Raw genomic sequence first — 13,636 nt, 5'->3', positions numbered from 1 at the left:
AACAGACGATTAACACGGTACCTTTATATGCTTTGGTGGACTTTTAAATCTGCCAAAAACGAACTTTGATGAGGGCTCGCAAGTGCCCAGGGCGGAGTCCACCGTGTTGGAATCCAGGCAGCTCTGCCTCTTCGGCTCTTATCCCCGCCCAGCCTCCTCCTCTGCTCGCCTATCTGTTGTCTCTCCCCCTCAGCGAGATCCCGCGCCGATGCGATAACTTCCTTGGCCGGGGCATCAAAGTTCGTTTTTGGCAGATTTAAAAGTCCACCAAAGCATATAAAGGTACCGTGTTAATCGTCTGTTTTGCAGCTACAGCATAATGGCAACTGTTAAAAAGGGGTAAATCTGCTGACAGACTCCCTTTAAATAAATCGTTCTGCCTCCACAAAAGGAATAAATAGTAGTAAAAAAGTTGCAAATACCCCAAAAGTCGTCCTGCAAAAAATAAGCCTCCTATAAGTGTTGTTGACTGCAAAATAAAAATGTTATTTGTATTAAAGTTTACTTGTCCTGGCTCCAGCGGCTCGATCCTAAGCCTCAGCAAGGCCGTGTCAAGAGACGCGCTTCTGAGCCATGCCCCCGGGTGATGTAACCACACCCTTAGTAACCAGATGGAATGTTCTGTTTCTCCCCGCAGCCTGTGTGCGCTGGGGGAGATTAGCAGTCGGCTGATTGACAGCTCAGCTGCTCTATTACTGTGTAGCTTGTGTTTCCGACCAATAAAGCCATCAGGTTCTGATCCAGGGCTCGGCGCTCAATTTAAATGCCCTCCTGGCCATACACCAGTACCAGTGATAATCTTTGGGCTCACTAGCTTGGTTCTTTGATTGCAGTTCCTGATCGCTATTTGATATCTTGTGTTTCTGACCTCGGCTTGCCTCTTTGACCTTCCTTTGTCTCTCATTTTTGGTATCTTCTACTTTTCTATTTACTAGGCATTCCCGACTATATGAACTTTGGTCAAATACAACTGCCAAGTATCAGTAGGGAAATAATGACGACAGGCAAGTAGTATTATGAGAACATGGCATAAGTAATTGCAGTCAGTATACGATCCATTATATGTACCCCAAAATGGTGCCATTAAGAGCAACACAATCCCTAGCAACAAGCCCTCATATACATACAGTATATTGACTGAAAAATAAAAAAGTTATGACTCTTGGAATATGGCAATAGAAAGGACTGCTTGAAGGTAATCTGTCAGCAGGAATTTACTGTTAGACCAGGCACAATACCATGTAGGGCTAGCTCAAGCTGAATGTAATGATACCTTTCACTTAGTGATCTGTTGCTTAATTCTTGAGACAAAGTACTTTTAAGCCATATGCAAATGAGCAGTTAAGTGCACTAAGGGGGGGCCCAAGCGACTCTGTGCACCTTTGCTCCTCCTGTTTTCTCTGCCATCACTTCCATCTCCTTCGGGTAACTGCATAGTCATTTTGCCTGGTCCTGCCACACAAGAAAGAGCGAGGAGCTGACAGTGGAAGCAGGAGGACCAAGGGTGCACAGAGTGGCTTGGGCCACGCAAGTTCCTCTTTTTATGCAGCCCTCGCCCATTTTCCAAAAGGTGGCATGGCAAGGGTTGGAAAGGGGCATGGCCAACAGCCGAGAAAAATTTATCTTCATTTAAACCAGTTTTCTGGTGCAAATGAAGCCAGAAATCTAAAGCAGCTTTCTATTTAGGCGCATGGACTTTCAGAGCATGCGATAATTTTTTATAAGGCGAGTGCCTCATCATAAAGTAGGAGCATCCTCCGGCAGCACAGAGGATATCAAGACCACCGCAGAAAGTGCCTGTCTTGATAAATCTCTCTCATTGTGCCTGGTTTATAAGTGAATTTCCTGGTGACAGACTTCCTTTAAGACCCCAAATAGGTTGGTTACTGGTTAAGGAATTACAGCAACTCTAGACCACAAGGACTATGGTAGGAATACAAAAACTACTCACTAGTTCACACTTTATAAAATGGTATGATGTAATACATAAAGGTAGTTAGGAAAGTAAATCTTAAGGGTTTATTAGACACCCCGATCATGCAGGCGATTTCCGGGAGGCAAGTGTTCCTCCCCGGCAATCGCCTGCTCCTTAATGGAGGAGACCACTGCTATTACACGCAGCGATCTCCTCCGCAGCATAGGGAGTAGTGATCGTTATGCCATGGCATGTCCCCATGCTGTACAGTGGTTTGCCGGCGGCAGCACAATCTTCCTCTGGCAAATTCTGATCTTTCAGCATGCTGAAAGATCTGGATTGCCCGATGAACGAGCGTTTCCTCTTTCACTGGGCGATCAGCAGTTCTATGATTGCTAATGTTAGGGATCAGAAAGATATATTTCAAGGACAGCACCAATGTCCCAAGTCTTCGGAAGAGTCACGGTCACCAGCAGAGAGACTCTTCCCCGCTGTCAATAATAGACATAAAAACACAGATGAAAAATGACCAGCGTCTTCCTTTATGCAAGATTTATTTCCAACCAACACAGCAGACAAGCCTTTCTCAAGCCATATTAAAATCCACAAATTGTGAACATATATACTTCCCACAAGGGGTTGTGCCAAATTTTCCTCCAATAAGCGTTTAATATACATTTATACCTCATCATATATATCATCATACAGTATTAACCCAGGTAGTAAATCACCTTATACATCTTCCTCTTAACAACATTAGTGCACAAGTGAGCTGCAGTATGGCCGCCACCGTCCCTGACGATTCACTGCGCATGTCTCCGCTCATCGCGTTTTACGGCACAATCTCTCCTACTGCACATGTCACGTCCTTCTTTTTATCTTTACACAATTTTATTGGCAGGGACAACGGCATAACAAACACTGTAAGACAGCGGGGGAAGAGTCTCACTGCTGGTGACCGTGACGCTGCCGAAGACTTGGGACATTGGTGCTGTCCTTGAAATATACCTTTCTGATTTTGGACTTGAAGGACGTGCACAGAGGGAATCCCGGAGAGGAGAAGAATATATCCCTGGGCCCAATAACAAAAATGGCAAGTACAATACCAACACATACTCGTATACAGAGGAGGACATACAGGGCTTTTTGAGGGCTGCTAAGGGTAATGTGACCTTTTTAAGTGCATCCTCATAAGAGCTGTTGAAAAGAAAGTTGGAACAGGAGAGTAAAAAAGCAGTGACTATTGAATTGCATCTAAATACACTCCTGGAGTATTACAAAACCCAACATATACCACGTGGTATGAGGTCTAATTTAAGACCGAATTTGTTCCCTGATAATGAGGAGTTTTGTAAAAAAATATTTAACTGGTAAACAACAATTATGCCTTTGAAGTGATTATTTTAAATGTTGAATTTCTCCAAAAGGAAATAATAACTACACAAGCTGCCATCCTAACATTGGAAGAGGATATTAAGGGCTTAATGACAACAGCCGATTTTACAGCCTTTAAAGAAAAGAGGACTCGGCGGATTCAGAGATATAGAATGGAAACAGAAAGAGTGAAGGGATAAATGGCATCACAATTTGCAGGACTATAAGACCGGTAAGGTCTATAATTGGCAGAGATCTCAGGGTGGTGGCCCTCAGACAGAGAGGAAGGAGATTTGGATGTACACAATTTGGTTTTACAACATGTGATTCGGACTCTACGGATGAGTCAATGAGATCTGATTTTTTAGGAGGTTGAGAATTGGCCCAAGGAGGAAGAACAGAAGGGGCGGAAGGAAACACCGGCGCTCCCAGAAGAAGGGGGAAATATTTCCCAAAGCATCAAGTAGAGAGGACACGCCCGATAACCAAAAAGAATCCTCAGAATTGAGTTTGGTGGTAAATATATCCTCAGTTGAATTAACAGAAATAGAGATTAATGTGTTAAATAAGGGACTTTTATTTTGCCTTGTGGGAAAAAGTGGATTGGTTTCAATTGGATCTTGATTTACAGCGCTTCTTTAGCAGTTTAAGATTACGTGCCTTTTTCTCTGATAAACCAAATGAGATAAGGAGTACCCCTTGTCATGTGAATATGATGTGTCTCAGGGATTGTGGCCTAAGGCTCAAGAGTGGATTTGCCCCTCCTCAAGACAATCACTTTGTGGAGTCATACATTGAGTTGGTGACTCGCAGGGTGGCTGAATTGAGGAGGGCCGGATCCTCTATGGGAAGTCCGGGACATAACCTCTCAAGACTGAAAAGAGATGCGTTAAAACAATTGATGGATAATAAAAAAAAATTGTCATCAAACAAGTGGACAAAGGGGGTGCAGTTGTGGTGATGGATGCGGCAAAATATAGGGCAGAGATTTGGAAACAATTGGGGGATAGTGAAGTGTATACAGTGCTGAATATGGACCCCACATTTGTGATTCAAAGTATAATAGAAAAGAAGGTAAATGATGCCTATGATATAGACAATGACTTGAGTAAATTTCTTATTGTGGAGAAACCAATTACATCAGTATTGTATACACTTCCGAAGATACATAAGGATCTTAATGATTCACCTGGCAGGCCAATTGTGTCGAGGAGGGGGATCTATTTTTAGCCCAATAGCCATTTTTCTGGATAAAGTGCTTCGCCTATTTGCCACAGCTGAAGGACACTGCAGATTTCCTGTCAAAATTGGAAGGAATAGCCTTTGTGGAGGGTTACCAGTTAGTGACATTGGATGTAGTGTCATTATACACGTCCATAAAACATAAGAAAGGTTTGGATGCCGTCGATGTGGCGCTGGCCAACTCGGGATGTGCTCCACCTTGTGCACAGCTGATACCCGGACTGCTCGAGGTAGTCCTTGGGAGGAATTAATTCCTCTTTGGGGACGACCTCTATTGGCAGAGGAGGGGCTCGGCGATGGGATAGAATGTGGCCCCGACTTATGCAAATATCTTTATGGGGCGGTTCGAGAATCGGTACGTGTATGGGTCCAGGTTTGGTGGGCGCATCCAGTGCTGGTGGCGCTACATCGACGATATCTTTATGATATGGAAAGGAGAGGAGGATGATCTAATTTACTTCTTTAACTATCTGAATCAGAGTGTGGAAGGGTTGTCCTTTACTATGACGAGGTCACAACAATCAATCCCATTCTTAGATGTGCTTGTATACATAGAGGATGGAGTGATTAAGACAGACAATTTTGTGAAACCAACTGATGGGAATGACATGTTATATTTTTGGAGTAATCACCCGAAATATATGAAGGATTTTTTGCCCTGGAGCCAACTCTTGAGGGTTTGGTGTATTGTATCGGATGAGGCTAAAATACAGATAAGGATTGATGAGATGTGTTCTAGGTTCATGCAGCGGGGATACCCAGGTGCCCTTCTGCATAGACTGGGCACACAGATGTTAACATGTGAGGAGGGAGGAGGTGTGATGAAAAAGAAAAAGAATAAGGGAAAGAAACAAGATAAGGGGACGCGTATACCATTTGTGTCCACATTTGGAGGATTAGGTCCAAGTGTAGCACATATTTTGAGACAAGATTGGATCATGTTAGAGAGGGGCTGCCCTGAGGTGATGGAGTTTAAATAACAACCATTGATGTCGTATAGAAGGAATACGAATCTGAAGGATAGGCTGGCAAAATCAGACATTGGGTCTATGAAAAAAGATGGACAGACATATCTAATGACACCACGAGAAGGAAATTTCCCATGTCTGGGATGTTGTAATTGTGGAAATCTGGTGATAGGCGATACATTTACTCACCCACAGAGTGGTGACGTGTATAGGATTAAAGAAAGGTATACATGTAGGTCAGACTATGTGATATACACAATAACATGTCTGTGCTGCTTGATGTATATAGGAGAAACAACTATGGAGGTTAGGGAGAGAATCAACAAGCATAAGAGTACCATTAGATAGGAGATTATGGAGTTGCCGATACTGAAACATTTTAAAGAGAAAGGGCACTCTGTAAACCAATTGAGGCTTAGGTTCATTGATTCCGTACTCCCATTACGTAGGGGTGTGGACAGGGAAGCCCTTCTATGAAAGAAGGAACTCAGATGGATTCACACGCTGCAGACATTACAGCCGAGGGGTTTGAATGTGGAATACAATGTGAGTCGCCTATGACGCCTCTGTTATCCTTGTATGGTCTAGACCTGTGTATATGGGATGTTATGGGTGGATGATAATGTATTTTATAATATTGTATTATGGTGTATTTTATTAAGCAACTTAATCACTAAATGAGAAATATATGGTGTATTTTTATTAAGCAATTGAATCACTAGAGTATATATATGCTAATATCGGGTTATGTTTTTGTCTTACAGTGAGCTGCGGAATGTTGGCAATATGCGCATGTCTCCATAGTAAATACACTCTGACAGGGACGGGACGTTGGCGTTATGTAGGGGTATTTGAATATGTATTACAACGATCCAGTATATGTACAGGGTCCAGGGTTATAGAATCGCTGTGGAAGGAGTTAAAATTTTACTCCTTCACATTGCGGTAGATATGATAGTATATATAATGCGGAAACAATGTTTGTTATGCCGTTGTCCCTGCCAATAAAGTTGTGTGAAGATGAAAAGAAGGGACGTGACATGCGCAGTAGGAGAGATTGTGATGTAAGACGTGATGAGCAGAGACATGCGCAGTGAATTGTCAGGGACGCTGAGGAGACGGACGGTGGCAGCCATACTGCAGCTCACTTGTGCACTAATGTTGTTGAGAGGAGGATGTATAAGGTGATTTATTACATGGGTTAACACTGTATGATGATATATATGATGAGGTATAAATGTATATTAAACGCTCATTGGAGGAAAATTTGGCACAACCCCTTGTGGGAAGTATATATGTTCACAATTTGTGGATTTTAATATGGCTTGAGAAAGGCTTGTCTGCTGTGTTGGTTGGAAATAAATCTTGCATAAAGGAAGACGCTGGTCATTTTTCATCTGTGTTCGTATGCTAATGTTAGGGATCATCGGGCAGAAAATCTGCCATCGTAATACACTTTTACGTCTTCATTGTGGACGATGGACATTTTTATGAAAATTTCTAGATGCATTGTATAATGCTTATATCTAGCTATATTGATATGTAAAGAAGCATATAAAAAGGGTTAGTTAGATAGACGATCAGTCTGATAATACTATATGTACTTACAACGATAACCAGAGCGACTGGGCCAAGGAAACTCCAAATTGTAGAGTTGGGTCTGAGCCAACAACTGTAAAAAATATATGATACAATGCTAACCATTATGGTGGTTTGTCATATTACACATCTAATATACTTTTCTATGACTAGAACAGTACCTTTCACAATCGTTTAATTTTAGCCATATAAAGGACCTTATCAGAAGCACATGAGTTCTGCAGATCATACATGAGTACACTTAAAGGGGCTGTCCGGGTTCAGACCTGAACTCGGACACAACCTGATCTGCACTCATTCACCATGAATGACTGGAGCATTTCATGCTCCAATGCTCCCCCTTGCCCTGCGCTGCATTGCATAGGGCAAGGGCTGTTTGTTTACATTTGGACACTGCTTGGCAGAGGCTTCCACCTAGCTTATCCATGGAGAGCCTGGTACATCACTGGATCTCAAGAAAATTCTCTTGCCCTGCGCAATTCAGCACAGGGCAAGGGAGAGCATCAGAGCGTGAAAAGCTCAGATGCTCCGCTCATTCATTGTGAATGAGTGCAGATTGGTTGTGTTCGGGTTCAGCTTTGAACCCGGACAACCCCTTGAAACAAAACACCTGCCGTTTTTATACATTTGAGGGTTACCAGATGGGACCAGATCTTGTCATCTAACATCAGCGTTTGGCCTGATAAAACTCTTTTGGCCAAATCGACATCATTTTCTACAGACACATTTGTGGAAAGCCTCCCCAGAAGAGTAAAAGCTGTGACCGCAAAAGGGACCTGGCTATTGTATATAGTAATGACCATGGCATTAGAATAGGATGTTCAACAAACTCATAGATTTATATTTTATAGTGGAACAAATGTGAGTCTAAAATCATAAAAAAAATACCTTATTGTTCAAAGTCAAGACTGAAGAGAAGGCTGGAAGTGACTTACTATTGATTTGTTCCATAGCCATCTGCCTCTATGGCTGCAGAGATCCCAACAATCAAAGCGGGAATCCCAAACCCCAACAAGGACATCATTGGGAAGTTAGACCGGTGAGAAGTCATGTAATTCACAGCTCTTAGGTTCCGCACAGTCATAAACAACATTACACTCTCTATCGACATCCAGCAGAAGGCACTGAGGAATAAGAAGTGAAGTCCACCAGCAATGACTGAGCACAGGATCTGGACAGAATGGAAAAGAAGGTGGCATGAGAAGCATGAAAAACATTTTACGAAGAACTTGGGTGGGTCATTGGTTATTAACGTACATTGGAGTAAAATGTGCCAAATATATTTTTATTTAAAGGGAACCTGTCATCAACTTTATTCTGCCAATACTAAAGGCAGCATAGAGTAGAGACAGGTGAGTTGATTTCGGCGGTCTGTCATTTAAAAGTTAAAAGTAAGTGGTTGCCGAGAACCAACATCACAATCATTGCAGACTGGGCCTGGATAAGAATCACGGCCACCTGAGAAGAGTCATGGTTATTCAGGAATTCCTGCTCTCCCTGCCCACCTGAAACTGAAGAAATAAAGACATCACTGTTATAAAGTATAGCTAAGAGTCCAGTTAATCTCTGAGGAACCAGTACAGAGGATGGAGGAGGTAGTGGTCCTGATTAGATGTTGTGTCACTGTGAGCTCCCTGGGGTTCCCTGTGAATTTAAGGAGCCAAGCAGAGATTATAGAACAAAATATATCTTTCTTTACTGAGTGCATGAGTGAACTGGCCATAGACCCTACAGGGAAATGTTCTGCAACCCGTGCCCTCCTCTTGGCCACCAGCCAGATACATAAAGATCTGATGCTCCCAGCATTAATTAATGTAAGAGCATCAGTTATTTAGGCACCTGGCCTGCGGCCACATGTGCACTCCTGATTTCAACTGTATTGCTCATGTATTGCAACATACTCAGGACAATGATATAGTTTTATACTGTGGAGCGGGTGGCAGTATTTTGTGCTGCACTGTGGTATTTGGCTCTACTGAGGCAGTATTTTGTTCTGCATTATGGTATTGCTGTCCCCACCTACTTCTGTTGCCCCACCTTCTGTCAATTTGGAGCCCCCTATAGTATGGGGCCACTTTTAGGTCTTTTTCCATGACCTTTAAGTTCCCAGTCTGTCCCTGAGTAAGTGAAAAAGAATAGCAGCACATCCAGCATTAGTTTGTACTCTGCCAGCCACCATACCTCATTATTTGGGAGGAGAAACTGCAATGTGGCAGAAGATAACACACAGAAGTTTGCTAGCAGACAAGGTCTTTTTCCCCGATTCCTCTCCCTACGCCTTTACCCTGGCACCTGTGGCAGTAGGTGTTTACTGTATGATGCAGGCTTCTAGCTATGCCTGCCCTGAACTATGGTGGTGGTGTCTTGACGTGTTTCCCTGCATCTTGTAGCAGAGTCTGTGTAGCTTGATTGCTTGATCACTTTGCTGACAGAAATATGCTATGGCTTACAAATTGTATGTAGCCTGAGACCCTGCAGTCTCTCTGGGGGCAGTGTTCCTTCTAGATGTGCTGCCCCTGGGGTGACCATGGACTGGACGAGCAGGAGCTGGATCGCAGGCTCCCTTAATCCTCACTCTCTATACTTTCTAACTCACTAACTAGCTCTGCCCCCCTTGGCAGGAAGTCAGAGCAGCCCTCTTCCATCAAGAAAGGAGGAAGGGAATGGTAAATTCTATTACTGTTGCAAAACACTGCCAACCCCATCCCAGCTGGTGAACCAAGTGTATAGCATGACATTACATTATTTACAATTTACATTGGTAGTACCCCCAGGTCTAGGGTAATACAAGAGCTCAGTTTTTAGAATCAATATAACAGTGGTTTGGTAATTTGAGTTTAGAACAATTATTTTCATTTGAGATATTGGAAGAGGGGAGGTCAGGACTCTCATTTTATGGCCAGAATATAAAGTGGTTGTAAACTATGTCTTGCTCTCACTCGAATACAGACAACCGATTTCAGTGGGCACTGTGTAATGTTTAAAGGGGTTGTCCAGGTTCAGAGCTGAACCTGGGCATACCCAGAATTTTATGCTCCCATGCTCTCCCCAAGGGCTTTTTTTGTTTATAATAACACACTGCTGGGCGGAGGCTTCCGATGACGTCACTGGCTTTGATGGGCGGGCTTTAGCACTGCCCTAGCCGTTTTACAGGAACTCCATAAAATGCCTTTCAAATGAAATGCTCCGATGCTCATATCAGAGGGCTGTCTGGGTGAAATTGTGGGTATGTCCGGGTTCAGCTCTGAACCTGTACATCCCCTTTAATTTGCCATGTGATGACGCTAAAGTGAAATTGAAGACTTGGGGGGGGGGGGGGGTTATTTATTATGACTGGACGCTGGTCTTAGTAGCCACTTTAGCTGGCAATGGATACGGAGAAGTTATGTAGAGGTGCCAGCATCTACATTCCTTTGCCATATCCACCGCTGGTCTAAATGTTAGCCTACTTCCTTGCTGACTTAAATTTAGAACATTTTCTACCCCTAAAACAGGTGTAGAAAATGATGAATGAGACAGGCCTGTGTCAGAAAAAAGCCTAATATAGGCATATTTCTGATAGTAATTGACCCTCTTACTGCCATATTTCCCCAAAGCTGATCACAACTGAGAGGAAAGTAACTACAAATTAGGATAGAAAGTAACTACAACCATAAAATGCTTCATATTCCTCTGGTGACACTGCAGGGAAACTGAATATGATCTGCCTTGTTCCCTTGCAGAATACAACTGATTGCTGTGGTCCAAGTGACAGGTCACTGTGGTGAGCGAGGGATCCAGATTGTTAGGATTGTTGGGAGTAAGCAACCCCTCCCTTTACATTCCTGTAGGGGGTCATCACCTCTTCCAGGTCCGTCCAGGCCGGAGATTGCAGCAATAAAAAGTAGCAAGATGGAACAACACAGAAAACTAGAGACCAGGGGCGTTGCTAGGTTAAAATATTTGGGGCCTGGGCCCCTGATGTTTTGTCCCAGGCCCCGAATGTCCTGCCTGTCAGCTAGATATAACTGTATTGGCGTCCTCAGGACTGCAATACAATTACATCTAATGCACTGGAAAAGCTGAAGGGGCTGTGATGAGTGACCAGTAAAACAGGCAGTGGTTGAAAAGGACCTGCGATGATGTCACCATCATGTGACCAGTGCAGGAGAGGATGGCAGTGAAGAGAAGACCTGGGAGAAGAAGCTGTGGTGAGCAGTGGAGTGCGTGCCTAGGGTGTTTGGCACCCGGGGTGGGTCCTTTCTCTGGCACCCCCCCTGCCCCCCAATACTTGACCACATACCTCTTACATCCAGGGACATCTCCTGTCATGTAGACCTTCTCTTTCCTCTTCTCCTCCGTGACAAATTCTTTCAGCCGCATCTTGTCTCTACAGAGTTTGTACCACAGACACGTTAGATTTCTCAGTTTTTCCATCAACCTCCCGATCCTGGTGTCCCCACAGTGTCATCCTGCTGCCACCCCCAATACTGTGCCAGTTGTGCCCCCCAATGCCCCAGGTACTATACTGGTGAAAAAATTGTGACCTCAGTAGACATAATTGGGGTCATTTATCAAACTGGTGTAACGTAGAACTGGATTTCCAAAAGAGCTGTCAAAAATTAAAAGGTGGAATCTGATTGGCTGCTATGGGTAACTAAGCCAGCTCTACTTTACATCAGTGTGATAAATTACCCTAAATGTCCCTATAGTGTCTACAGCAGCTATAATGTCCCCTAGAGTGCCCCCAGTAATAATAACACCCTATATTGTGCTCCAAGTAATAATCCCTGTATAGTGTCCCCAGAAATAATAGAATTTCCCCTACAGTGCCTCCCCAATAACAATGCCCCCCACGCTGCCCCCATATACTATTTCCCCCACACTGCCCCGCATAGTAATCCCCCCATAGTAATTTCCCCCCCCCCCCACCCACAGTAATTTCCCCCCCCCCACCCACAGTAATTTCCCCCACACTTCCCCATACAGTAATTTCCTCAACACTGCCCACCACACTGCCCCCATAAAGTAATTTGCCCCCACAGTAATGTCCCCCACACAGTACTTCCCCCCACACAGTAGTTTCCCCCACAGTAATTTCTCCCCCACTGTCCCCCCACAGTAATTTCCCCCACGCTGCCCCGCACATAGCAATTTACCACACACTGCCCCATATAGTAATTTGCCTCACACAGTAGTTTACCCCACAGTGCCCCATATAGTAATTTGCCCCCAACATAGTAATCCCTGCCATAATTATTTGCCCCCACATAGTAATCCCTCCCATAATAATTTGCCCCCACACAGTATCCCACCATAATATTTTTACCCCACATGTCCTCCTGTGTGCCCCCCCATGTCCCCCATATCTTCCCCCAAAGTTGGCTCATAAAAAAATAAATAAATTAAAAATACTCACCTGCAATTGTGCTGCTGCGTCCCGGCACAGGCACGCAATGACATCATCACGCATGCCTGCGGCAGGATTTCACTACTGCATAGGCCTCAGGCCTACTAGGCATGAAGCCTATGGCGGTGATTGGCGGCGGGGCAGGGAACTATGCGCTCCTGTGGCCTGCCGCAGTATGTGCGCGCCAGCGTTCTGGCAATGAGCCCTTCCATCTGTATTGAAGGAAGCACTCATTGCTTTTGGCACACCCCCGAGAGCCGGCACGCTGGATGGACCAAGCCCCCTAGGCACGCCACTGGTGGTGAGGTCTGCTACATGAGGAGAGGTAAGTGAAGAGAAAGGCAGAGGAATGCTGGGAGTTGTGGTTATTTACCGGGACTGTATGTTAGGGCTGAAGGGAGGGATGTTATTTACATGGGACTGTGTGTTGGAGGTGGCTGGGGAGGGGGTCAGGTTATTAATATGGGACTGTATTCTGATGGAAGCTGTGGGAGGGAGTGATGTTACTTACATGGGACTTAATGTTGGAGGGGGCAGGGTGATGTTATTTATATGGGACTGTATGTTGATGGCGGCTGTGAGAGTAAGGGATATTATTTACATGGGAATGCATGTTGGAGGTGGCTGGGGCAGGGTGATGTTATTTACATGAGACTGTATGTTGAAGGTGGCTGTGGGAGGGGATTATGTTATTTACATGGGACTGTATGTTTAAGGCAGCTGTGGGAGGGGATTATGTTATTTACATGGGACTGTGTGTCGGAGGGGCCTGGAGGAGAGGATTATGTTATTTACATGGGACTGTATGTTGATGGCGGCTGTGGGAGTGAGGGATGTTATTTACATGGGAATGCATGTTGGAGGTGGCTGGGGCAGGGTGATGTTATTCACATCAGGACTGTATGTTGAAGGCGGCTGTGGGAGGGGATTATGTTATTTACATGGGACTGTACATTGAAGGTGGCTGTGGGAGGGGATTATGTTATTTACATGGGACTGTATGTTGGAGGGGGCTGTGGGAGGCAGTGATGTTATTTACACGGGACTGAATGTTACAGGGTCTGAGGGAGAGAGTGATGTTATTTACATGGAACTGTGTGTTGATGGCGGCTGTGGGAGGGAGTGATGTTATTTACATGGGACTGAATG

The 13,636-nt window shown here is 44.4% G+C and overlaps 1 protein-coding gene across 2 annotated transcripts in view; it reads right to left on the bottom strand.

Annotated features, from left to right (window-relative positions):
• LOC122929443 (adhesion G protein-coupled receptor E3-like) overlaps nucleotides 1-13,636 on the bottom strand; it is a 174,870-nt gene that overhangs the window by 9,566 nt on the left and 151,668 nt on the right. For both annotated transcript variants that reach the window (XM_044283007.1, XM_044283008.1), the window contains 2 exons: nucleotides 8,034-8,269; nucleotides 7,108-7,171 (listed from right to left, as the gene is read on the bottom strand). In XM_044283007.1, coding sequence (XP_044138942.1) covers nucleotides 7,108-7,171; nucleotides 8,034-8,269 — 300 coding nt within the window. The remainder of the gene's footprint in view (nucleotides 1-7,107; nucleotides 7,172-8,033; nucleotides 8,270-13,636) is intronic.

This window comes from Bufo gargarizans, chromosome 2 (assembly GCF_014858855.1).
Source record: "Bufo gargarizans isolate SCDJY-AF-19 chromosome 2, ASM1485885v1, whole genome shotgun sequence".
In the NCBI taxonomy this organism is placed as follows: domain Eukaryota; kingdom Metazoa; phylum Chordata; class Amphibia; order Anura; family Bufonidae; genus Bufo; species Bufo gargarizans.
This window is presented reverse-complemented; position numbering and strand designations above follow the sequence as displayed.